This window comes from Filicampus tigris, chromosome 11, assembly GCF_054856515.1.
Source record: "Filicampus tigris isolate MCC_2025a chromosome 11, RoL_Ftig_1.0, whole genome shotgun sequence".
In the NCBI taxonomy this organism is placed as follows: domain Eukaryota; kingdom Metazoa; phylum Chordata; class Actinopteri; order Syngnathiformes; family Syngnathidae; genus Filicampus; species Filicampus tigris.
This window is the reverse complement of record NC_141227.1, coordinates 7,185,528-7,212,331: the sequence shown is the minus strand read 5'-3', so window position 1 is coordinate 7,212,331 and position 26,804 is coordinate 7,185,528. Positions and strand designations below refer to the sequence as shown.

General features: G+C 39.4%; 1 protein-coding gene across 2 annotated transcripts in view; it reads right to left on the bottom strand.

The window, feature by feature from the left end:
- The window catches only part of adgra1b (adhesion G protein-coupled receptor A1b), a 206,699-nt gene that overhangs the window by 91,434 nt on the left and 88,461 nt on the right, over positions 1 to 26,804 (bottom strand). For both annotated transcript variants that reach the window (XM_086045684.1, XM_086045686.1), the window contains exons 10-12: positions 24,282 to 24,431; positions 21,527 to 21,688; positions 20,879 to 21,109 (exon numbers count right to left, since the gene is read on the bottom strand). In XM_086045684.1, the coding sequence (XP_085901810.1) occupies positions 20,879 to 21,109; positions 21,527 to 21,688; positions 24,282 to 24,431 (543 nt within the window). The remainder of the gene's footprint in view (positions 1 to 20,878; positions 21,110 to 21,526; positions 21,689 to 24,281; positions 24,432 to 26,804) is intronic.

Below are 26,804 nucleotides of genomic sequence, written 5' to 3'. Positions count from 1 at the left end.
ATTATTTTTAATGATTTATTTTGGTCTTATTTTGTTTTATTTATTTTTTTATTTGTTATTGTTTTATTTTGTATTACAAAAATCTGGCCTTTGAAAATGGGTTTGGTGGGGTGTAAACTTTTTGTATCCACTGTACCTCACAGATACTGTAAACATGCTAAAAAAAGGCAAGAAAAACTGAGATTTCGTCAAAAGTACTTGGTTTCAAAACAAAGACTTTGCCCATCACAGAGGCTTTTCAACTGTAAGTATTTTTTTTAGTTGGTTAGTATATTGGTTTAATTAGTAAATTAGCAGGGTTAAGTTAAACCTGCAACACAGATATCCATCCAACATTGAACCTGTGTGGGATTATGTGCTGGAGGTCTGCACTGTACTGACTGCTATTACAATTTTACAATGCAAAGAAGAAGTAAATCAATGTAGTAATCAGTGTGTTAAATATCATCTACTTTACGATACACAAATGTTCTCATTGGTCATAAGTAGTATAAAAATGGCATCACCAAACAGTAAAGTACCAGTGATGCTTAAAACATGCCTGGCTGTACAAACTGACATTTCCGTATCCAGCTATCTTATGTAATCATAAATAAGGAAAAAAAAAAAAAAAAAGAAGCTGGCGGCAGCGTGAATGCAAAGCAAGTCCCCTAACAAGATGAGCTGAGCTGCTGGCAACACCAACAGATGATCCCTCGTTTTAGGATTCTAGTTGGGTGCCATGCGTAGAGAGTGTCAAGAGCTCCAGTATGGATTAGCCAGGCTGCGAGTTGCTTATGCTCTTCAGGAGAACACAGTGCTGTACCACACTGGATTACAGCTGGGGAAAATGTTACACTCTTTAATGCTTATGAGAAAGGGTTGAATAGAAACAGCAGGTAGACAGCATGCAAAATCATTTAAACCGTCAGGATTTCTTTTCATTTTTGTCAGCGTGGTAAGTGGAAATATTAGTTGTGTCTTAAAGCTTGGTTTGGAGTTGTGGGCTTGTGGTGGTGGGGGTGTTTTAGGTGTCTCAAAAGTCATAAAAACATAGAAGTCAAATCGGCATTATGTGTGATGTCACATGAGACATCAACATAGCTTGTCAGAGACTGAGCATCTATAGAAGAGATGGGCAATTTAAATGCTGGAGAGGGCCACAATCAGTCACATAGTTACAGTACATCAGTGCTACTGGGGGGCCACATAGGACCACACACTTCCTAACCAGCTGTATGACAACAACGCTATTTTATATATGGACAAAGTGTGTGTAGACATGCAATATGCGTGCTCTTAATACATTTAGTTTTGATCATTATTTTTTTGCATGTATAAATGATCCTCTACCCTAACACAACAACAAAGGTCTGACGCAATGCATAACATAACCACACAGTTGTTGTTTTTTTTTTTTTGCAGTGCAAATGGCTCTTGTATAAAAATTATCATTCAAGGACAGCACAAAACTGCTGAGCAAGAAAACAACACCAAGTGCAAGTACTCATTATGTATTTTTCTATTTTTTTCACAAAAATCAACTCACTCAAAATGTGATTATTATTGGTACTATGTTTGTCTCGCATATCATTCCAAATCGGCAAAAAAATGTTTGGCCTACTCACATTGTATTATAGTGCACTATAAAACGCAGTGCAACTAAGGCATGTGTGTCACCCAGTGGTGATTGGTTATATTACAATTTAAAACTACAGTCAGCCCTTCCACATTCCCAATTCGGCACTTTATTTTTATATTATATATTATATTCTTTATTTTGTTTTTTTCATATTATAGATTTTTCCGTTTTATTTCAGGATTTTTTTTTTACCCAAATTTTCCCCAGTTTCCCATACAAAACATTAAGTATGTTTATCTGCATTTCTTTTCTTTTTTTTTTTTTTTTTGGAAGAGTAGTTTAGGTATACACACTTTTTGTTTTTTTAATTAATCAAGGGGCCATTCAGAGTGTGGTCATGCAGCTCTTGGCCCGCCAGTTGCCCATCTCTGATTGAGAGGATCAAATCCAAAAGTGTGTTGCATGATTTCTGTGCTAATTTTGTTTTCACAAAATGGAACTTCTTGGTTGCTGAAGAGGTTTTACCTTAAATCCAAATGGCTTTTTCAGTTCTATATTCTGCTGAAGAGTTCTCTGGTCGGAATAAGACTTATTAAGTAACCACTTGGCCTATTAACCCAAAATTTTGAGTTAAAGGAGGATTTTGGATTCAAGTTGAAACTTGAATAACCAAGAACATATCCAGTTGTCTTTGTTACCATTACCTAAAATACTGAGAATCCACAGACTTATTGCATTTTTGAAAAGGTATGCCACATGAAAAGGTGATCAGCTGTATTTAATTTAATCATATTCTAGCGTTCATTATACATCACTGGAAGCTAGAGTTCTGTTCACAACAACAGCAGTCCATCATGACTAACCAGATGAATCACTGCTTTGGGTAGAAATGTTTTATTACACTACACATTTTATTACAAAGACAATGATTTACCAGTGGAGTCATAGAAAAACAAATTACCCAACCTTTGGAAGCAAACAGGAGGCTACCATTTGAATGGATCAAAGAATAGCCTGAATGTCATAGACATGAGACAAGAGAATTTGCCCCCACTCCAAGAAACACACAAACTGGTAAAAGAGGAACGGAGAGACATTTTGTTCATTGATGAATGAGTAAGGTTATTGTTTCTGGGTCCAAGAGCCACTGGCAGTTTGTCAGATGACACCCAGACAGTGGATTCAAGACACACTCTGAAGACTGAGAAGCATGGTGGTGCAAGCATTACAATATGAATGGGATGCTTCTTTTACTAGTGTTGGGTCTGTATAAAGGATAACAGGGATCGTTGATCATTCTGCATATATCAAAATACTCGAAGATGTCATGCTGCATAATGCTGAAGATGAAATACCCCTTAAATAAGTGTTTCAACAGGGCAATGACCTCAAATACACTAGTATGGAAGCAGCGTCTTGGTTCCAGACCATCAAAAATTAAATTATGGAGTGTTCAGCATAATCCCTGGACCTTAATCTGGGAAAAATCTTGTGGGGCGACATCAACAAGGCTGATTCTGAGGCAAAACCAAGAAATGTGGGGAAATTGTAGACTATTGGCAAAACATCCTGGGTAGGAACACCTGTTCACAGGTGGTACAAGTTGGTCAACTCCATGCAATACAAGTGTGAGGAAGTTCTCAGAAACAGTGGTTAAACAACTAAATATTTAAGTGAATCACATGAATGCATTTTTCTGTTTATACATTTAATATCTGAAAAACTATATTGAAAAAAACAATCGGAACTTTTCATTATGTTTTGATTTAAAATATAAGGCATGGTAGTCTCTGGGTACTCTGGTTTCCTCCTACATTCCAAAAACATGTATTTTAGGTTTATTCGACAATCTAAATTGCCCCTAGGTGTGATTGTGAGGGCGGATGTTTGTTTGTCTCTGTGTTGCCTGCAATTGGCTGGCAACCAGCTCAGGGTGTCCCCCGCCTACTGCCCGAAGACTGCTGGGATAGGCTCCAGCACTTTCCTAACCCTTGTGAGGATAAGCGGTATAGATAATGGATGGATAGACATAAGGTGCAGCGTTCCAAATACATTGAACAAATAAATAAAATTACTTTGAGGTTTAACTACCGTATTGGCAAGACGACCCTCTCTTTTTCAAGACTCAAGTTTGAAAAATGTTTTTTTGAACACCAAATTATTTTTATACAGAAAATAATTACAGTACATCTGAAACAAATGACTATAACAATATATTTGAGAGAAAATGGCATGTTATTTTGCCTCATTCAAATCTTAATATCTCAACATTTAAATGTGTAAACTAAAGTGCAATCACATTCATAAATGAATGGCTTCTGGTTTTCATTCATTCATTCATTCATTATCCATACCGCTTATCCTCACAAGGGTCGAGGGCGTGCTGGAGCCTATTCCAGCTCTCTTTGGGCAGTAGGCGGGGGACACCCTGAATTGGTTGCCAGCCAATCGCAGGGCACACAGAGACAAACATCCACACTCACAATCACACCTAGGGGCAATTTAGACAGTCCAATCAACTTACCATGCATGTTTTTGGAATGTGGGAGGAAACCGGAGTACCAGGAGGAAACCCACGCAGGCACGGGGAGAACATGCAAACTCCACAGAGGGAGGCCGGAGCCGGGATCGAACCCACGACCTCTGAACTGTGAGGCGGACGTGTTAACCAGTCGACCACCGTGCCGCCGCTTCTGGTTTTTGAAATGTAAATAAACCAATCTATTGTGATCAAACAACAAAATTGCAATAACTGCATTAATCATCAAAGTGAAGTCTAACCAACAGTAGTCTTGAAACAAATCTGAATAAGGAAAAACATTGCAATAAGATAATGCAAACTGGTTTAACTGGAGAGTGGCTGAGATCTATCATGACAGAACATTAGTCCTCACAAACTATCTGCCTCGCTGTGCTCAGTGTCGCTGCCCTTAATCCCGTCCTCTGGCTCCTCCCATAGCACGTCATCCTCACGTGACAGTGGTTGCTTTGGCCTGCGGAGTCAAATTCAGGATTCGCTTCAATGATATCTGCCGCCATCAAGCGTCGTGAATGGGTATAATGTCTCGACCCCGAATATAAGACTACCCCCACTTTTTGAGTCTTATTTCAATGCAAAAAACACCGTTTTATATTCGGGCCAATTTGGTAATTCACTGCCAGACATTTTCAGACTCTTTTACCCTAAAGTTAAAAAAATGAAAAAAATATAAATAAATTTCCGGGATTGAATGGCTGGTCTGTGAAAAGACAAGTAAATTTGTCAAAGGCAGTGAATGAGTCACTCACATATTTATTAGTATTCTGTATATACAGTATAACTGTATAACAGCACAATGCAGAAAAGCTTCACATATAGTCAAAGAAGAAGTGTAGGTAGTGGAACTGTAACTATACGGATCCAATCTGGCGATAAATATTGCATGATTCAGATTGTCCATGTTAGCTACAGTTATATACACTGTAGTAGCATTCTCTGACACACCCCAGTCTGACATGTAGTTTTCAAATAATTTAATGGACAACACCTAAAAAATTGGGACATAAAAAGGAAGCAAGTGAGTTATCTGTGTAACGCAGCAGAGTTGATTTGCAGTTTCAATGTAGAAGTGATAATATTGAAAGTGTCTTTTCAATAAAGACTGCAAAAGTTGTTATCATTGAGGAACAAAGAGCTCACATTTCTGTCAGCATAACATCAGATATAACATTTGTATTGAGAATGCAATGCAATAATTGGACAGTAATGTCCTCAGAGAGACAGAAATAGGATGGAATTGATCTTGCAACAATAGCAGGGCTATTGTGTGGATAAACTGTAAATTACATGGAAAGCTAATTAAAATGCTATAAAGCCATTATTTTGCTCAATGTTTTATTTAGTTCACATTTATAAAGTATTGTAGATATAGGTCAACACACTGTACAAATGAAGGGGAGTTGCATCTTGTGCATGAGTTAGGCATATCTGTTTACTCTTTTGTGGCAGGGACACAAACGTATTGTGTGCTGCATATCAAAGTAACACGATGATGCAATCCATCTTTCAAACACATGAAAGGTTAATTGAAGACTATGAATTGTCCACAAGTATGAATGTGAGTGTGAATGATTGTTTGTTATTATGTGCTTTGCAGCTGACTGGTGGTCAGGGTATAACTCACCTCTTGCCGACAGTCAGACCGAAGGGTTCTAGCTCCCAAAAACAAAACCTTTGTTGACTGACTAGTAGGATAAATAGGCAATGTACATCTCACTAGTGTATTCAAGACAGTTCAGAATACGAACTTGAGGTCAAAGTGTGTACCTGCTATGCAAAATGTGTAACAGTTGGTAGGTCGGCCTGTCTCTCAATGTCAATCAAAACTAAGCATTATAAAAAATATTTATAAAGGCAGACTTCTGCTTAGCTTGCATTGAAAATAATCAATACTATATATTGTATATTTGATTGATGGATCTATAAGGCACATTCAGTATATACTGTAACTGTACATAATAGCTTGTGAGAAATAGCTTGTATGATTCAGTTAAATGAATAAAATGCAGACACCTAGGGCTTCATACAATATATTAACAGATGCATTAATGGATAAAACGGGTAATTTCCACATCAGAATAAATGCTAATTACAAAATACAAAGCAAGAGAAAGAGAGAGGATGGAGAGCTTTCAGTGCTGAGAGACAATGGCGTGTTGCTGTAATTACAGCTTTTAAAAGCTGTTTCTACTGCATATTCTGCCAGAGAAAATTCTAAAGCAGTATAAAAATATCTCCCAGTCTCTTAAGCATGAATTCTAATTGAGGGAGGACCATCCGCCACAGCATGTGCAACATACACAGAGAGCAGAATACAATTATAGAAAGTCATCCTCCACTCCTTTGCACTGGTATGTGAGGTGACTTCAAAAACAAAATGGGGATGGCGAGGAGGGAAATGGACTGAGTCACCCTGCTTAAAGACGATCATTAGAACCATTTATGTTGGAAATGATGGGCAGGCATATGCTGTTCTGAACCAATCTTATAAACGGGTTTATATCAAACATTATTATTGAATAAAAGTCAAGCTCTTTTTCAACATTTCCGCACTTACATATTTGTTTTAAAACCAGTACAAGCTTCTGATTAAGTGAAAAAGTGATGTACAAGAATGTAGGTTACAATATTTGTTCGACTTTACACCGATCTGATTAAGTGGGTCGAAACCAGTCGATGTTTTACACTTTATATAAATCGTTGATCAAATAATTTGCGAAATCCATCAATGATGTCATTGATCGGATCAGCAAAATAAGTCATTGCAACAAACACAACCTTGTTCACCCCGGGGTACTTCTGCGATGCCATAGTGTATACGTGAGCCCAATAGCTAATCTATTTTTAGCCTGGTCACGTATTGTGAGCGGAAATCTTTCATGCTGTGAAGCAGAGGTTCCGCCTCTGTGCCCTCGACAATCCAATGACAAACTAATGGTGTTCCTGTAGTTTATTGTCATTTTGTTTTTAAACAGGTAAAAAGTCAGAAAGCCATTTTATTTATGTCAAGAAAAGAAAGTGGGATATTTATTTCAGGTGCTGACATGAGGCATTAAACATTTGCATACGAGAGACACTTCAGTCACACAGAATGTAAGTTATTCTTCTAATAGCGCAGTAAAAACAGGAGACGCATATTCACAGCAGGTAAAGTCAGCAATGTGTACATCCAATTTATTAATATGTATTTCATAAAGTCGTTCTGTCTCAAATAATAGCTTTGGACTCAGGCTTCTGGCGATAGATTGCAAGTGAATGATGCGTTTCACTGTTAGCATTAGTACTTGGCTAATGTAGCTGTTTTCAACGTATCTGTCTATGTACCCACAATTTAGCACATCGACAAAAAATTATTGTATGGATACTGCTAATAGCTCTTGCTAAATTGGTCACTCCGTTTTTATTGATTAATTAAAGCATTCTCACAGAACTAAAAAAAACAAGTAGTGTTTTATACAAAAGAAAAAATGTGCATAATTTCTTGTATAGTGAAGACATATCACAGAGGGCTATTTTGTTATACTGCAAACTGGTTTGAATTGAAATGTAGTGACACAAGTGATGCTTATCCGCTTCAAAATCTTACTTGAGTGTTGTAGTCCTTACATGTTTTTTTTTTCACAAATATTACATAAGTACAGTATACCGTGTTTGTAGACACTGAGATAGTGTGTGTTGTGTATATTTTTATGAGTTGGTAGTGTATATCTTGGTATATTATAAATATATGCACGTCAGCTTCATTGGAGTTGGCTTTAATGCAGGTGACTTAACATTAAAACGGCTGACTGGGAGTTCACTCTACGTCTCCTCGGTAACTCTGGCATATCCAAACCACCAGCAGCCTTTATTTGTACCTAGTTGTAGAACAGTTGAGTCTCTATACAACATCTAGTATGCATAATAAGAGCAAATTATGAATCCGCCACATGGAGCAAACTTGTGATTGTGTATTCCTAGAAAAATATATGAAATGTCAGTGTTGTGGCAGTAAAAAGGAGCGCATACGACTGACTAGTTAACACGTCTTTATTCCTTGGCTGCCAACAATAGACTGCACACAATTCAATATTGCGCCAAAAAACATTCATGAGAACACGCCCCGAACCGTATGCCTGCTGGGTGAGAGACAAGGTCCTAAAGTCCGCCACACAGCTCCCCCCCGAACACCTAAAAGGAGACTCAACACAAAAACCTCACAGGGGGCTTTACTAGCCTGCCACACCGACTACGTAGTCCATCCATAGGTGGCGCAGGTGAAACCTGTCGGGCAGGGGGCCGAGGCAAAACAGGAGCAGGACGAAACTTAACCCCGTCACACGGAAGTGAGGCTGGAAGCTTCGGAGGACGGCCACGGCGAGGGACCCGAGCCGGCAACAGCACATCGCTTGCAACCAAATGAGCCGGCTTGAGCCTGTCCAAAGAGACACGCTCCCTACGCCCACCCATATCAAGCACAAACATTTGTCACCGTGCTCAAACACCGTAAACGAGCCGTCGTACGGTGGTTGTAGGGGCGACACAAAAACAAAAGGGGCAGACATAAGCGCAGACGGCACGAACACCTTCGGAACACAATGGTGAACAGGTGCAGGAGTCAGGGGCATTCCCGATGAACAGGTAACGGGTCGAGCGTCGGAACCTTCGGGCAGAAATTCACCGGGGACACGAAGTGGCTGACCGAACACCAACTCAGCCGGAGCGGCGTTAAGATCTTCCTTTGGAGCCGAACATAGCCCAAGCAAAACCCAAGGAAGACGGTCGACCCAGTTACCATCCGAAAGTGCAGCCGGCAGCGCAGCTTTAAGCAACTGGTGAAAACGTTCACACAACCCGTTAGCCTGCAGGTGGTAAGCAGTAGTGCGGTGCACCTGAACACCCAAAGACTCCACCAGAGCTCCGACACAAACTGAGGCCCCCTGTCCGAGGTGATATCGGACGGCGTGCCAAAACGCGCAACCCAAGACGACAGGAACGCGCGGGCTACATCCATCGTGGTCGTGGAGGACAGAAGAACTGCCTCTGGCCACCTAGTGGTCCGATCTACCATAGTGAGCAGATGCGTAAAACCCTGTGATGGAGGGAGGGGGCCTACCAGGTCCACGTGCACATGATCGAACCGCCTGGCCGTAATCGGGAAAGGTTCGAGGTCCACCCTGGTATGCCGTTGAACTTTGGCACGCTGACAAACCAGGCATGCAGCCGCCCACCTCCTGACGTCCCTACGCAGCCTGGGCCAGACAAACTTGGCCCCGACCAGCTTGACCGACGCATGAACGCCAGGGTGTGAGAGGGAGTAGATTGAGTCAAAAACCCGGCGACGCCATCACAACGGAACCACAGGATGAAGGCGGCCCGTGGACACATCGCAGAAGAGAGCGGGACCGTCTTCACACATCACCACATCCTCAAGCTTAAGAGCCGTACCCACCGCTTTGAGGTTGTGGATGTCAAGATCGCTGGACTGTTCAGCAGTCATCTCGGAAATCAATTCCGAGCTGGACAGGACATACAATTGCGCGTGACGAACAATCAGCCACAGGGTTACACTTGCCGGCCACATGGCGAATGACAGTCGTAAACTCGGAAATGGCCACCAAGTGCCGCTGCTGATGGGCCGACCACGGTTCCGTAAAACTTCGACATCACGAACATAAGCGGCCTATGATCCACATAAACCATAAAGAAGGAAACGAAAATGGTGCGTCGCAAGATACAGTGCCAGCAACTCTCTGTCAAAAACGCTGTATTGCGTTCATTATCCCACAGCTTACGACTGAAAAATGCAAGATGCTGCCACACATTCGCCACGAGTTGCTCAACCACCGCCCCTACAGCTATATCGGACGCATCCGTAGTCAAGGCCACTTGCGTAGTGGAGATCGGATGGACTAGGAGGGCTGCGCTTGCGAGGGCGTCTTTAGCATGTTGAAAGGCCAATGCATGCTGCGGAGACCACTCGATAGGATCATTAGCCTTCCTATTTCTCAAGGCACCGTACAGAAGCTGCAGGAGGTGCTCCGCACAAGGAAGGAACCGGTTATAAAAATTAACCATTGCCAAAAACTCCTGCAGCGCCTTAACTGAGGCTGGGCGGGGGAAATCCACTACCGCCTGTACTTTGGCGGGCAATGGGACCGCGCCTTGTGCTGATAAACGGTGGCCCAAGAAATCAATCTCAGCGAGACCAAATTGACATTTGGCTTTTGTAGTTTCTTCATTCTGAGCAAATCAGCCCAGCTGCAGTACTTTGTAAACCACCCCCGAAGTCCACTGCGGTATCATCAGTATACCTACCTGTTCACCATACCCCATTATGTTTTCTCCGGAAATTATTTTAATAGATCCATTGTAAATGTTCTGGATGTAATGATTTACTCCAGCCCAGATTCAAATGTCAAATAGGGCTGTCACAAACTATTGTTTTGCTAGTCGACTATTCACCAACAGGAGTTGCGCTTAGTTGACTAATCGGATCATATGTAAATTGCAGCATAATCGCACCAGCAAGCTGCTGCTCTTTTATGACTATCACTAGCTTACAGCTAGAACTCTTGAAGGTATTGTACAAAAGAATAAAGACAATATGATAGTACATTCAACTTGTACTAAACTGTGCAGGTTGTACCAGCATTCCTGACTTGGTTTTAGTAGAGTACCAGTAATTGAAATTGAATTGTGGCCGTAAATATGAATGTTTAGTGAATTTTAAAATGGAACCAAAAGACAATACACTATGCTGAGTAGCACTAATAATATGAAACTACCTATAAATACTAAAGGAAATATCGGATTTGTAAACATATTTCACCCTTCTTCGTCACCAATCATTTTTTCTCCAGTGGGGATGAGGCATTTTTGAGAGAAAAATTTGCGCCAAATAATTTGAGAGCGACTATTGTTAACATGGTGTTGCGAATCGATTCTAATTTCTTTTATTTTTTTTTGCATCGATGCATAGTTTGAAAGGATTTTAGATGAATCTTTACATCCCTAGAAAATGCATCAAACAATTCTTCATGTGTGGTGTCAGAAATGTACATAAATACAATTTCACACACAAAAAGTATTGCCTGGTCGTAGCGTCCCATGATATTGAATAATAATTGATGTCTATTATACTCTGATGTGTTGTATATTCAAGCAATTTAGTATTCATGATTTTGTCAAGTATTTTAATTTCTTTGTTGTCATTTTCTCGTGGCTCAGTTTCAATCTCCACGTCGTCATTGACATCGTCCCCCAAGTCAGGCGGTCCATCTGAGGGCATGTGTTCATCGCCGATCTAGATTGTCATCAGTGTTTGCTTCCATCTCCGACTCTGCTGTTTTTTCAGCCCAACCCTTCTGGATCTCAGCCGTCAACGGTGACTTGCAGTTACACTTCAAGTCAGCATGCAGGGTCAGAGTTGCGACCGTACCAAAGAGATCAACCTGGACATGACTGTCTACATTTCTGAAAATATAATTACATAAATATATTTATCAGACAAAGAATACTGTTTGAGATGATGGTAACTTCGATAATATGTAATCAAAATAAATTATTCAACTAAATGATAACATCGATAAATGTGCCTCTGAATTAAAAAATTATATTTTTAGCTGCATATCGTCGCTGCCATGTGAAAAACACTCATCTCCATTTTTTTCAATTTTCTTATTTTTACGTGAATAGTGTTTCCGCTTTACAGACATCGCATTAACATGAAAAAAAAAAAAATAGACATAATTGTTTTTCACAGAACAGAGATGACGATATGCTGTGTGTTGAAAAGAAAATGAATTAGCCTTACCCTCGTCTTTTTGATCGAATCAATACTGCTACTGTTCTTCAGGCATGACATGAGCCATCTTGTTGCTGTCCTCGCTGTGTGGAGTTTGCATGTTCTCCCCGTGCCTGCGTGGGTATTCTCCGGGTACTCCGGTTTCCTCCCACATTCCAAAAACATGCTTGGTAGATTAATTACTCTACATTGCCCCTAGGTGTGATTATGAGTGCGGATGTTTGTTTGTCTCTGTGTGCCCTGCAATTGGCTGGCAACCAATTCAGGATGCCCCCTATCTACTGCCCAAAGACTGCTGGGATAGCACTCCCCGCGACCCTTGTGAGGATAAGCGGTATAGATAATGGATGGATGGCTTTATAAAACCTCAGTGACCTTTCGTGTCACTACATTTTTATTAAAGATAGCTCAAAGACAATCGGACTCTGTGACATGTCTACAAACTAGAAACAAATTATGGGACATTTTGCTTAGGTTTTTTTCTTTTGCATTAAACACTACAATGTCCTTGTTTTTTGGAGTTCTGTGAGACTACTTAAATTAATAAAATGGAGCGACCAATTTAGCAAGAGCTATCAACAGCATCCATACAATACATACATTTTTGTTAACGTGCTAAATTGTGGGTACATGTGACTAATCTATAGTATGGTGACAGATACTGAACACAGAGCTACATTAGCCAAGTACTAATGCTAACTGTGAAATGCATCATTAGATTGCAATCTATCGCCGTAAGCCTGAGTACAAAGCTATTATTTGAGATAGAACGACTTTATGAAATACATATTAATAAATTGGATATACACGTTGCTGACTTTACCTGCTGTGAATATGCGTCTCCTGAGCCGCTGGAAGTGCCGTCCGATCCACTTGCGTTCGCCATCTTTGTATTCTTATCTGCGCATGCGCAGGGAGAGGAATTGCGGATCGATTAGCTCCCCTTAGGACCTGCCTGTCTTCTGCGTGACGTCAGCCTAATTTGCATGTTGTGCAGATTCGTTCTCTCACAAAGTACAAAGTGATTCGTATCCTCAGCAGGCAATTCATGCGTAGTGAAGATTCGTAGTAGGAAGATGTGAGAGTTGTATTCACAAAACAATGGCACTTCACAGTTTGTATTCGTACTCACAAGAAAAGTCAAACGCTCACAATTTTGATTCGTACTCACAAGAAAAAAAATCAAACCTTCACAATTTTGATTCGTACCCTCAAGAAAAGACTTCAAACCCTCACAATTTTAATTTGTACTCACAAATGATTACTATTATGGATATGAATCGTTAATCACGCATATGCCTTTTTGACAGTGATCTTACTCATACATAAACAGAAGAACTGGCTGAGGCACTCCCATTTTTGCATCTTTACACTGTAATGTTGCACTTAGTTTACTGAACTGTCTGCTGCCTCTATTTATATATTTAATTATCCAAGTTTGTATACAGACACTACTTTTACACTCTGGTCATGTATTTTGTTTAACTATTGTGACATTTCAATAACTTATTTTTATGTATCATCTATTTGTCTCTCCATTGTTGTCCATCAACCGGCTAAGGAGTACTGAATGCAATTCCGTTGTACAATGTACCATGACAATAAAGTTATCCTCTATTATGCGACGCCACAGCACCAAAAACCATGTTCCTGGCTAATCACCGTGTAAACTAATGTTTGGACATACACCTCGCTCGGCCGTTGATCTCATATATGGTCTATCTTTGCAGGGAAGTAAACACAAGAATCATTCAGAGGATATCAAAGATTTGAGGTCCTGCCAGGAAGAGAGCTTCAAAATTGGTTCAAAGAGTTAATGAGAAACCAGCAGAATGAAACAAGATATGCTTCTACCAATGTATTATACCATCAGTACTAAAAGTGGGAGACATAGTGTTACATTCGTGAGCCTCAGAGGATAACACAAACTTTTCGACAAATGGGAGAATGATGTCTTCACAGTGATCAGTAGAGCTGGAGATCCCTACTGTATGAAGTAAAACCTGAGCACAAAGATGGACCATTACATACTCTCCATAGAGGAAAAAAAATAATGCTGGACTCTATCAAAAGAGCCTGACACAGGTGATCCGAGGCAGTTTTAGTAAACTATGACATTGGGACAAATGGTTCAGCGCTCGACAACATGTCCTGTACAGAGTGTGTACAGGAAATAGACGGGCAAAACTTCCCTGCTTCTCCACAAAGGGAAATTTATCTGTGTCAATCACTCATGGTAACAGATAGCCGTCCCCTGGGCCTGCTGGCCTTGAGTCTTTGATGGGACTATTTGTCTTCCTCATTCCACCACGCACAGTATCATCTTGTCCTCAATTTAAGATGTGATTTATTAAAGGCTTGCATGTGCAAAAACAGGTAGAAACTTGATTGCTCACGCAAACAGCTGCTATTGTAGCTGGGCACACTCAGGAATGTGTCTGCCAAGCGTGTTAAATTGCCGCACATTTAATCTGGAGAGTTCTGGGTGAAGTATATGCAAATAAATTAATTTACAATGCACAACTTGATTTATCAAACCTGAGACAAACTACGATGCCTGATTTTGTGCCTTTAAGGCAGGTGCACTGCTGAGTGTAAACATGACAATGAGGCACAGTCAAAATGAGAAGCGACAGGCAGAATGGATCATTTTTTGCTTGTGTAAATATTTTTGAAATGCCAGAAACAATTAATGTGACATTTTGTTTATTCAGCAGATCAAATTTGAAGCTTCTGAATGATCTAGGGGGTGAATTGGAGACAGTTTTCTATGACAAAACTCAACTATGCATGTGTCTGGTTCAAGATTTAAAATAGAGCTGCACTATTCAGAAAAAGAGCAACATTTAAGTAAGTCTTTGTCCTGAACATGATTGGTATGACTTATGTTAATGGAGCCACCCCTGTATGGTGGCTGATGTGGCTATTAAGGCAGTTATATAATGTATTACACATCCTGAAGGAATATACAGCAATGGACAAGCATACAATACATGAAAGTTACGTGAACACTTGCATCCAACTCCCTTTTCATTAAAATTAACTGACTGATACACTCTTTAATGACTGCACAATCTTAACACCCAGTGCCATTTTAATCGGACGTTTGACTGCAGTTTAACACGCATGTAATTAACTCCTTGTATTTAGCTTGTCAAATGCAGGGCAAACAAAATCATCATCTGTGATCTTACCACACAAACTCCCTGGTCAATGTGTATACGCACAAGTTACTAATCCTACTTTTCTTCTGAGATAGATAACTGTGCACATTGGGTCCTAACGTATTCCAATTAGAGGCAAATTATCACCACATTAAACACTCATATTCATAAAGCGGCATGTTTACTGAATCGAGATAAACTGGGTCATATTTGGTTGTTTCAGATGCTTGTGTTTCCCTTTACTGTTGCAGCAGCTGCTGGCTCAATTCTGCTGCAACAGTGTCCCCAGATAGAGACTTAACCTGGAGGCCAGCTGATGCATACACACATCCAAACCCTCACACCACAATGCAAAAATACATCTAGTTCCACCAGCCCTCAAGTGGAAAAATAAGTACATAAAAACACCCACATGGTGCAATTAAAAGGCACTGAAGCTCTGTGGAGCAGAGAAAGGCTGTCTGCGGAGAAAGAGGTGGGGATGCAGCCTACAGGCTTCCACTAATTACCTGTCAATGGCGAGGAAGGGAGAGGTCTTAAGTTGTAAATATTGTTCCAAACTGTTACCTTCCATGAACCATACAATCTGCACAGCAGTTCAAAAATAGTGCCAACTGACTTGGGAAATAAACTAAATTGCCATATACTTGTGTGATTTACGGATAATTAGCTCTTAAGCAGTTCCATACAAAAGCGAATTTAGTTGTAGTGGGTTGGCAACTGACGGTTACGTAGAAGGCAAACAGCAATCAAACTAATAATTTTCTGCTGTTTCAAATAAAATTAAATGGCCTAATCTTTGCAGTGGCAGATTGTTTGCTCAGAATTTCCTGATGTGCCAAATTAAGTGTCAAGTGAGTGTTGTGTGTTTTCATTATAAATTAAAATAAAATGCTTTGTTTAAGAAAAAATAATGAACAACCCATTAAACAACATTTAGACATTATCTCATCTTATATAGTCATGAATGAATTCTATAATCATGGTATGCACATTTTTGGGGGGGGAGGGTGTCACAGCTTAACGTGTATAGTTTGATATTTGCTTTCACAGGAATCTTTAGCATATTATTGTATTATTTATTATTTAAAAACAGTTAGGTCCAGGTGTATTTAGACACTGACAGCTTTTTTTAAATCAAATTTGCTTGCCCACATCATCTCAAGGTTTCTGATGTACTACATAACTGTGAGCCACTGAACACGTACACTGTTTTATGAAACCTCATAGATGTATGAAAATCAAAACTCTATATATTAGAGGTGGGCGGATCGATCCAAATAATAATATCCATTCCGACATCGGTAGTGATATTAATCAATATTAGTGTTAACAGATCGATACTTGAGTTGCTGTTTATCTCCAGTATATACTGCTGCAGTTTTATCTAAGAGGTACCATTTGAGTTGCTACTCATTACCTACAACAAGAATGTTTTAAAAATATGACATACAGCCAGAGAATTCATTCATTAAACTGCATAATGGTGTAAGAATCAAGCTTGAATGCTTAGACACCTAGGAGATGAGAACAAGGCGGCATTTATTTATACCAGCCAGACAAAATGGCAAGTAACATAATGAGGAAGAGAGAAACGTAGAGGAGACCACTAGGCCAGTGGGAGGACAGTGATAGTTGTACGATTTATGAATGCTCACCTCGTCCTTCAGTGCCTTATGAGAATGTCCCATTTTTCCCCATTAAGACACTGTAAATAAGATCAATTAACCTCAAAATCTGTCATATTACAGTATTTCAAAAACTGTCAGCCTGTAGTCATTGCACTTCCATCACTGATTGGCAGTATGGAGAAACTGAAACTGGAAATGTTGGAAAAACAAACACATTGCTTAAGGTCACATCACAGGACCAAAAAATACAGGTGTGATTTCTAATCTGTCTTTGAAGATTCTGCAGTGCAGCATTCACAGCATGTTGTTCAACTGAGTATTTAGGCTGATTGAAGAGTTAAGGGAGTGTGGCTACTTTGTATGAATAGGGTGCATTTATTAAAGCACCCTTGATACAAATAAATGCATCTCATCCAGAGATCACACTCTTAGCGCAAAAAGCCTTTTTAGTGGACAAATATTCCTTTCACATACTGCCAATGCTGTGCCATTTTTATTCACACTAGTTAGAAAATAAGGCATTTTTTCAAAAGTTTCATCATTTATCATTATGGGGCAGTACAGTTCAAAACAACGGCAAACCATAACCACAATAAATAACATATTAAACAAATAGTTCTGTAACGCGTATCATGCTGTGCAAGTGGTTAAAATGTTGTGGATGAACTGTGTATATTTAAAGACATGCACCCCATTGAAGACCACTTTCTTTGTTTTTTCAAATTTCTTTAGCACATCAAGTGGCAGCCATTGAGGCCAGTATGCACAGTCCAAAAGAATATCTTTGTTATTGATGTTTGATAAAGATTTCAGCTCGATGAAAGCTATATAAAAGTACAAGGACACTAGTAAAGAAAATGCTTGTGCAGTTTGAGATGTTTAGAAAACCAGACAGGATGGGCTGAGCTGCATCTCCGAGAATACTTTAAGCGGGATGAAATTCAGTGGCTTCCACTCAGAAAAGTTATGCACATTTTACATCCACACATCAAAACAGCAACTTGTGCTTCTTTGGTTCCTTTGGCAGAGTTAAAAATAATCAGTTGCCATTCTTTTCAACCGATGTTAAGCAGGAGACGCATTGGAATTAAAGTTAATTTTCTGTCTCTAATGATAGTAAATCTTAGCCTCGTTGAAGGAGGCCCATCTTGATCATAAAAAACAAAAATCAGAGGGATGGAGGTGGCATGCACTATAAAGCCCCTATCCCACTGAGGGGCGAACATTTTTGACTGTTGGCAAAGGTAAAACAATGTGCGTTCACTTCAACGTTCGTTCAAGGTTGCACATTATCACCAAACAGTTGTCAGACGTTCGGCAGACATTCAGCAGACATTCGCCTGTACTTTTCTTGACAGCAAAAATAACGAAAAATCTTGATGAACGTCTGATGAACGTTTTGCGAACAATTGCGACATTGAACGACAATTGCACATTTCCCTCACAGTCAAATGTTCTGCATTCCAATCTTGGCTTTGACCTTTCTGTATGGAGTTAGCCTGTTCGCCTTATGCTTGTGTGTGTTTTCCTGTTTCCTCACACATTTAAAAAAAATGAATGCTACGTTATTGAAGACTCTAAATCAGGGCTCACAAACGTGGTTCCCGCAAGCACCGGGTAGCTACCAAGAACCACATGAATAGTCCGTGGACCTGTTCCAAAAATAGTTCACCAGTGATGACTCATTGTGATTTCCTAGGAATGTTGTTGATGTGATCATTTGAAAATGTGAACAGTTGCAGACATTTATAGAAGTGTTGCATATTGATATTTATTTGTTACCTAATTATTGTGAGAAATCATTATACCATGAGCAATATCTTCACATATTTTAATATTATGATAACATATAACATTGCAACATTAAAGGTAATATGTGCAAATTTGAGGTTTCGGAGTGGTGTATCAAACTATTAGCTCTCAGTTTCAAAAAGGTTGGTGACCTCGACTCTAATTTGTCCACAAGTGTGAATGGTTGCTTGACTGTATGATTTCTGTGATTGCCGGATAAGCCTGAAACACACGGCACATATACCATGCAGAAAAGGAGGATGGTTGTTTTTACAATGCTGTATAACCTTCAGACAGGTTAGTTCCCATATTCCAATTGACGACTTTGGTATAATCAGACCTTAATCGGACGAGTTTGCGTATAACAGCAAGACAGATAATGCACTTGTATAATTGGCCCCATACATATGAGATGCTTCAATAATTGCTGAGAACTTTCCCACGTGCGAGTGCAGAGATTTTTATATTTTGACCGATGGTTATGATTTGACATTGCCATCGTACAACTAATGCATTAATGCTCTGAGTCATATTTAGTTACTTTTTACATCACTCATATAGCAGTATTGTATACCAGTGATATGATGGGTGTTATTATGGACCACAGCTCTATAATGTTGAGGCAAAACCACTCATATGCTCCATTTTCTGTTAAGACACATACCTTTGTTCCACCTCGGGAATAATTTGGTATGCAATTTGGTCAAAATGCAATTACCTGGCTATCAGTGCATGCAAAAACAGAATCCAAAGGAGCTGAATGAAGTGAAATGGCCACAACCTTGCCCAGGGCATTGTGAACTGAGGTGAAGATGTGTTTATTCAAGTGAAAATTCCTCATGCCGTGCAATAAATTTATCTTAAGCAATAGAGAAATGGCTAATGAGCTTCAAGGAAGGCCCATGCATATGAGTGGCTGGGATAAGCACGTTCACCCTTCATGTTTCATTTTCCTTTTTGCAAAAATAGCTGAGATGGGGATTCAATTTGATAACAGGTTCCCTTTTCCATCATGCCATTACCATTAAAATAAATGAGATATTTACATAATATTAACTTTCATATATGCAATGATGTAACTGAACCCGAGTTGGCTGGTTGTTTTTGGTCAACTAACCACCAAATAACTTGGTTATGTATACCAATGGGTTTTATCAGAAAAAAGCTCAACATTTTACATAACAGAAGGTATACAGGGCAGTAAGTAATTTGAATCACGTCCCCACAGTGTTGCGCAAATTACTTCAAGTTATGTAACTAAAGTTACTAATTACTTTCCTCAAAAATATAATTGAATTTGTAACGGAATTATTTCATAAATCTCATTAGGTACCAGGAAAGTGATTAGAACTCAGATTTTTGAGCAGCTTTAATGAGCCGGATACATAATGTAGAACAGAATAGACTGGTACCATAAGCTCATATTTATTGGATTTTCAGAAAGTCCTCCCTACCTCCTATAGTCCCCTTTTGGAGATACATTTTCAGCCTCCTATTTTAAAGTCCATCCGGAAACATTAAAGGGACGTTGGGAATAATTATCTCGTGTTGCATTGTCCTGACCAAGTGTGATTTATAAGCCTGCATGGACATGCGCACACTTTTGCACCAACAGCCCTGAGGTAAAATATAGCAAAGTACTTAAGCTGCTGCCCAAGCACAGAGACATGACAGTCTCACCAGAGAAGATTAGGAAAGTGGAATAAGCCCAGTAGCACAAACATGTCCACTGACTCTTTCTTGGCAGACCAGCATACTAACACCAACTACTCTCCACTCAAAATATTTCATTACCAAATAAACTGCTGTTCAGTAGAACTTTTAAAATGTTGTAGAGCAATGCAACTGCCACAAGAGCTTAATGTTTTAGTCAGTCTCTGCTGGTAAATATATTGCCTGCTGAAGAGGCATTTGCCACGTGGAATGGCAAAAAAATTGTGTCATGAGGATTGAGCAAATTTAGAGTGACAGTTACACAAGGCTGTACACAAAGAATCTTCACTAACACCAATCTAACAGTTCCCATGAACAGCTGTGTCACCTGTCCCCCAACCTTATCACAAGCTGATCTGTCATGTCATGTCAAAACTGAAACGTGCGCCATCTTGTCACGGCAAATTTCAAAGGCACACAGCACATAGGGGTATAGCAAGGTTGGTTCAAGATTTCTGGCACGCCAAGAAGACAGCACAATATTTTTTCAGAAAGCATATTAGTTGCCATTATGAAAAACCTAAATTACATGTGCTTGTACAAGTCCACCATCAACCCAATGAATGTACTGTGAAGAACATAGCACATTATTTTGAAATAAAACAAAATGACCATTGTGCATGAGGTAGATTTCCGTAAGCAAAAGACAATAATCAAGGAAGAGCAGATTTTCAAACAGTTTGGGAACGTTACCATGCTGAGATGACTGGCTGATGAGCCTCGATTTATTGTATCACATTTAAAGTTGAGGAACGATTCGCCCATGGCGTCATGGTCCCGTCTTGTATCCTTGTACTTGGGGGCATGGCGTTCCAGTAGGGACGACGTAGTAGACAACGGAGGCTGTTGAAGTGTCGTGCAAGACAGGCCAACAAAGTTGGAGGGTCGTATCAGAAAGGCCTCCAGAGCTATGTTAGCGGAAACCTGAGAAAAGATGTACCAATGTGAATAGGTAAATAAAAAGGAGAAGAAGAATTATTTGGCGAGAGCTGGAGAAGAATAGTGGGAGAGCATGCAGGCCTAATAGAGAAAACAGCTGGACAGGATATCTAGCCTAGAAGTCAACCAAGCTAAACCAAAGTCACACATCATAGCAGATTAACTTTAGACAGATTAACATTTTAAAACAGTGTCAAGGGAGTGCATATAAAATACCTAAAAAACAGATATTTATGAAACATCTGCACATTATAGAACCACTGTTTAAAACGCATTACGTCATACAAACAACGGAAGTGTTTCCCAAGCTAAATCATTTCTCATCATTCCATGTTGCAGGAAAACCAGTGATGTACTGTACCTCCCCTTGTTTTTTTTTTCATCTACTTTCTTTAATCATACCTTCGAAATGGCCTGATTGTCTCCAGTCAGTGCCTGATCAGCAATGCGCTCCACACACTGAACAATCCGAGTGCATGCTCTTGCTTCGTTCTGGGCCATCCAAAGGACATGCTCCTCTACCAGCATCATGTTGCTGGCTATCTCTGAAATATAGTCCCCCAGCTGCAGCGACATAAGAACACATGCATTCAGATGTATGCAAGTACAAAATTTAAACATACAAAAAGGCTTGGACACAAAGAGGCTGATAGATCATGCACATCAATCAGGTCAATGATAGACACATTTATAATTTGGAATCACAATTGTGAAAGAAGGAACAGTGACTTCATTCATTATAGAGAGATTTAATTTAGATTAGTAGCTCAAAAGGGGAGTAATTGCTTCGCTGGGATGGCAGCTTTACTTACTGTACTTTTCATTGTTGCTTCATTTGACTATTTCTCATTACTGTAGATGAAAAATGTATGTGTGGCCCTCTGCCTCGTCTTAGGAGGTATATACTTCAAATATCCCCTAATAATAGCTTTTCCCTTGTGACCCGTTAAGGCTAATTGGACACGTGAGGGTTAAGCTCAGCACTACCTGACATTCAGTGTGATTTGGGGCCTCTGATTGCCTCTGGCCAAAGGTATAAGATACATTCAGTTTAAGCAAAACAAGTCACGTCGTCCTTCTTATGTTGTCATTCAGGTCTGATGGAGAGGAAATAAAGAAGGCGACAAATTTATATTTCTGTGGTCAATTAAGGTAGAAACAACCAGCTGGAGTGACTATTTTAGCAAGTCACAGCTATCTCTCCCTGAATATCCTTTTCTATTTGCTCAATCATGTCGCAGAAAAAAATACATTGTCACTGTATGAGCTAACAAAGCTGATTGTTTCTAACAAAATGACAAATCCCTGCTTCAAGACAGTTTATAACAAATAACCAATCTCACAAACGGATAGGGTCTAACAATGCAAGTGTTTTTTGATAGTTGCACAGAGAATGGAGAAAGACAGTTTCATTTGGAACTGCAGGCAGAAACACAAAAATTGTAGAGGACTTAAATGGCGCCTTTAAAATAAAGTAAGTTTAAAAACAATACTGTAAGTTGACTTGCATGAATCAACAGTGAGGCATACGGTATCCCAGTACACATGGACAAAATCATACATTCCCAAGACGCCCACTTATCGGCAATTACCAATCAGAGAAAAGCTGTTTACCAAATCACATTAAGAAGAATAGTGACCCAATAAGAGCAAATGTTAGTTACATATCAAATATTAATGAGACATTAAACCCTCCTAAATCTATTTTAAGTCTTTTAAGAGCAACTAAAATAGCTTGAAAAGTGTATTCATGGACAGGTCCAATCCAAATTTCATTGAGGGTTATTTTAAAAAGCATGGGGCCTTTAAATAAAGAAAAGCCAACTTTTTAGATTAATTATTTTTGGTCATTAAATTGTCAGTATAATAACTTGAATCTTACAGTAATAATAAACAGAAATGTACTGAAAATTAAATGAGATAAATGAGGCATTTCGTTTTGTCGTATCGTATTTGATCAAACATGGTACTTAAACCTAATATTCCGTTAAACAACTTTTTAATGGAAATGACTGCATTTCAACAGTTACTGTAACTCTTAATGAAATGTTGGAATTTGAGATGGGTATTTTGGCCTACACCTTATCAGCAAACTGCTCCAGCTGTCTGAGGTTTGAAGATTACCTTCTTCAGAGTGCTTGCTTCAGCTCCTACATGTTCAATACCATTTAGATGAGAGTTTATCGAATGCTATATTTCTGAGTAGGCTGAAGTTTTGTTCTGATGCATTCTTGTTTTTTTTTTTTTCTTAGCTGGATATTTTGGGTCTTGTTCTGAGGCATTCTTGTTTTTTTTTTTTTCTAGCTGAATATTTTGGGTCTTTATTCAGTTGTATAACCCAAGACCTGTAGAGTAGAGTGAACTTATTGACACTGGGAAGCGCTGTTTCAGTGTCTAACCCTGGATCATCTAGAAATTTTAAGACTGACTGATTGTTATTTGTGCCAATGAACCAAACAAACAGCAGCTTAGAATATCCTTGCTTTTTGGGTTTCTTAGAGGGTGTGCCCGTGAATCGCCTTCCTTGGGAATTCCTTCATTCTGGTGGGACTTCAATGCTCAAGTAGGCAATGACAGTGAGACCTGAAAAGGCATCTTTCAGAAGAAAGCCATGTTCAAAGACCTCTTGTGCCTCTTATGCATCAATTTTAAAGGGAATGAGAGGAGTTGCTTCTATTGGTGGCAAATCAAGTCAGCTGCGTTCACTCGAACAATCGCACACCTGTTTAAACTGCCAACAATAATACTAACATATAATAATATAAATATATTATAACTCATGCACTGCCATTGATTAATTTGTCTTTTCACAGTCCAGCCATTCAATCCCAGTAACTTATTTATATTTTTTTCAAACGCAAAATTGAAGATGAAGATAATCAAAGCATTTTGGAGCAAAATACTGGAAGCTGCTTGGCAACAGAAGGGTCCTCCAACAGAATAATAATTCAAAACACACAACTAAAAACACTCAAGAAGCATAGGAACAAAACATGTCAGTGTATTAACGTGGCATTTTATGGGCCTTGATAAAAATACTACTTAACATCTTCAGAAGGAGCGGAAACATGCAGTCTGCAGAAGGCACTTAGCAGGGTAATTTTGTTCACATTCACCATGTTACAAGGACAATTACAGTTTTTCTGTTCACACTTACTTCCTTGCGTTTCTTTACCAGCCTGGTCAGTCTCTCAACTAGGTGTGTAACAAAGATGACATCCATGACATCAGTAAAGTGAGCTGCCCTGCTGGTGAAGGCCACTAATTGCTGGCCCAAAGGCTGAGCATTGGTGGTGTTGATGCTTATCTGTAATGAGATGGAGCAGATTTTGAAGTCCGTTATGAAAAACCTATCTGGGCTCTAGTAACACTTACTGTACATCAAAAACACAAGTTTGTCTTTTATCTTTATGTTTACATCATTTAAAAAAAATCACCTCAGTCAGTCAGTTTGAATCATTTGTTTAAAGTATGTGCCTCCTCGCTACCCGTAAATCTCCACCTATTTCTGAGTAGCTCGCCAAAGAGTTAAAGAATATTACCTTTGGTATTTTTTTGTATTTATTTTTTTAATAACTGACATGTTAGTATTCGGGCTTTGCTCAACTTTTATTTGTATTTATTTTAACCACAAAGTGGTCCAATCATGAGCAAGACAAGTTACATTGCTTGCTTGTAAACTTGTCGAGAAGCAACATTTGCAGTAGCAACTGTTTTTATTAGATAGGTATGATAATACCACATTTTTCAGAACCTTTGAGAACCCATTGCCAAATCAATAATTTGTCACCAAAATGCTGTAAGATAGATAACTTGGTAGGCTAAATAGCCCTCAAAATGTACTTGAACCTACCATATACAGTAAAACATGTGGAGCAGTTATTATTTTGTCAAAGTACACAGCTACCATACAGCACAAGGTTGAAAATGTGGATTTAAGACATGAACAAAGCAGCTATCACCTGCAGGCTACAGATGAATAAATATTCAATGAACACAAAACATTAAATGCAGAAACACCAGCGAATACAATTTGTCAACTGTAACTAGGGACTGCATATTGTGATTGAATGCTTGGGTATAGCATCACCAATCGGAAATAAATGAAAATTAGTAATTAGTAAATTAGTGTACTTATTGCTTTTATGAATACTGTACATCCCAGCATAGCAAAGTATACAATTTCCCCAATACCAAACATTTCTCCCATGAACTGTGAATTGAAAATAATGACTGAGCAACACTGGATGCCTGGGTGAAAAATAAACAATTCAAAAATGTATATGAATACTAAATGTTACTGTTCATCCAGTTTCATTGGCCTGCCCTAAACCGACTCTTCAAAAGGCTTGAAATAAGATGATCTTGACAAGTCTACTGGAACAGACTCAATAGTTTTCCTTATGCAATGATCTCCACACCTATGATGTACCACACTTACTACCATGCTTTATGTGCATTTTCAATTTGCCATGAGTGTTTTTTCTTTGTTTAGGTGTGCCATACATTATTTATGTTGTCTGTGCCAAAGTGTGTGCAAATGTCCCCATCGCTGTATTGCTAAATCTGCCCATTCAGTTGCATAGACAGTAGGGTTGGGCACCGAGAATCGGGCATCGAGTGGAACCGGATCCATCACTCCGGTTCTCCCGGAACCGTTAAGATTTTGGAATGTCGGGGCTAAGCTTTGATTCCTAGTTAGCCACGCGGAAGAGCTACGAATGAAGTGCCAAAGCTGCATCGCAATAGCACGGAAGCTTGCCCCCGCTCGAGCTGCCGTGGTCCTCTCGATCAGCCCCTCCGCTCCCTTCGTACAGGCCGGCAAGCGCGGGCCACGGCGCCAGCGTCCCTGGGCGTGCCCACGGATCTCCCCAGCAGCCGGCGCGGGGGCAGCAGCCGTCGGTGATCCTGCCAGGGCCGGCCCTGCTGGCTCATTCGGCCGACGCCTAGCCATGGAACTGACGCGATGCATCTTATGACCCAAAAGTCATATTACTATCTAATGGCAAGTTCAAAACACAAATGCACATATCCACCTAATATTTAGCATACGCAGCTGCAGCATATACATAAATACTGTACATACAGATACATCATATGGTTACATAGACTGCTTGGATTAGATAGACTTTGCTTGCTTGCCTTTAAAATGCAACGTTGTGTTTGTCATATATATTTTCTTTCTAAAGCAAGACAAGGTTAGCCAATCAATTGGTGTTCAATAGCATGTTTTCAGTAACAGCTGCATTATTCTATTGTCTTGAACTTCTCAAAAATAAAGCTCTTGTGAAAAATAATACTAAATAATAACACAAAAAATGTATAATGTAAAATAAATATACTGGTTAAAATCTGCCCTTTGAATAATTCATGGTAAATTCACAAATAGTAAAACGTTCATGAAATTGAAGAACAGAGAAGTCCATGTGATTTGTCCAAAAATAACTCTAATTTGTCTAAAATAACTTTTTTTTGTTTTGTTAAGAATCGGAATCGAGAACCATTAGGAATCGGAATCGAATCAAAGAACCGGAATTGGAATAGTCAAAATTCAAACGATGCCCAACCCTAATAGACATAAATCCAAATAAAAATCGGATCATCGTCAAATTATCAGAGTTGTGTTTATCGAGTCCTAGTTTTTCTGTGTGCAATACATTATTTGTGTTGTTAAGGTTAA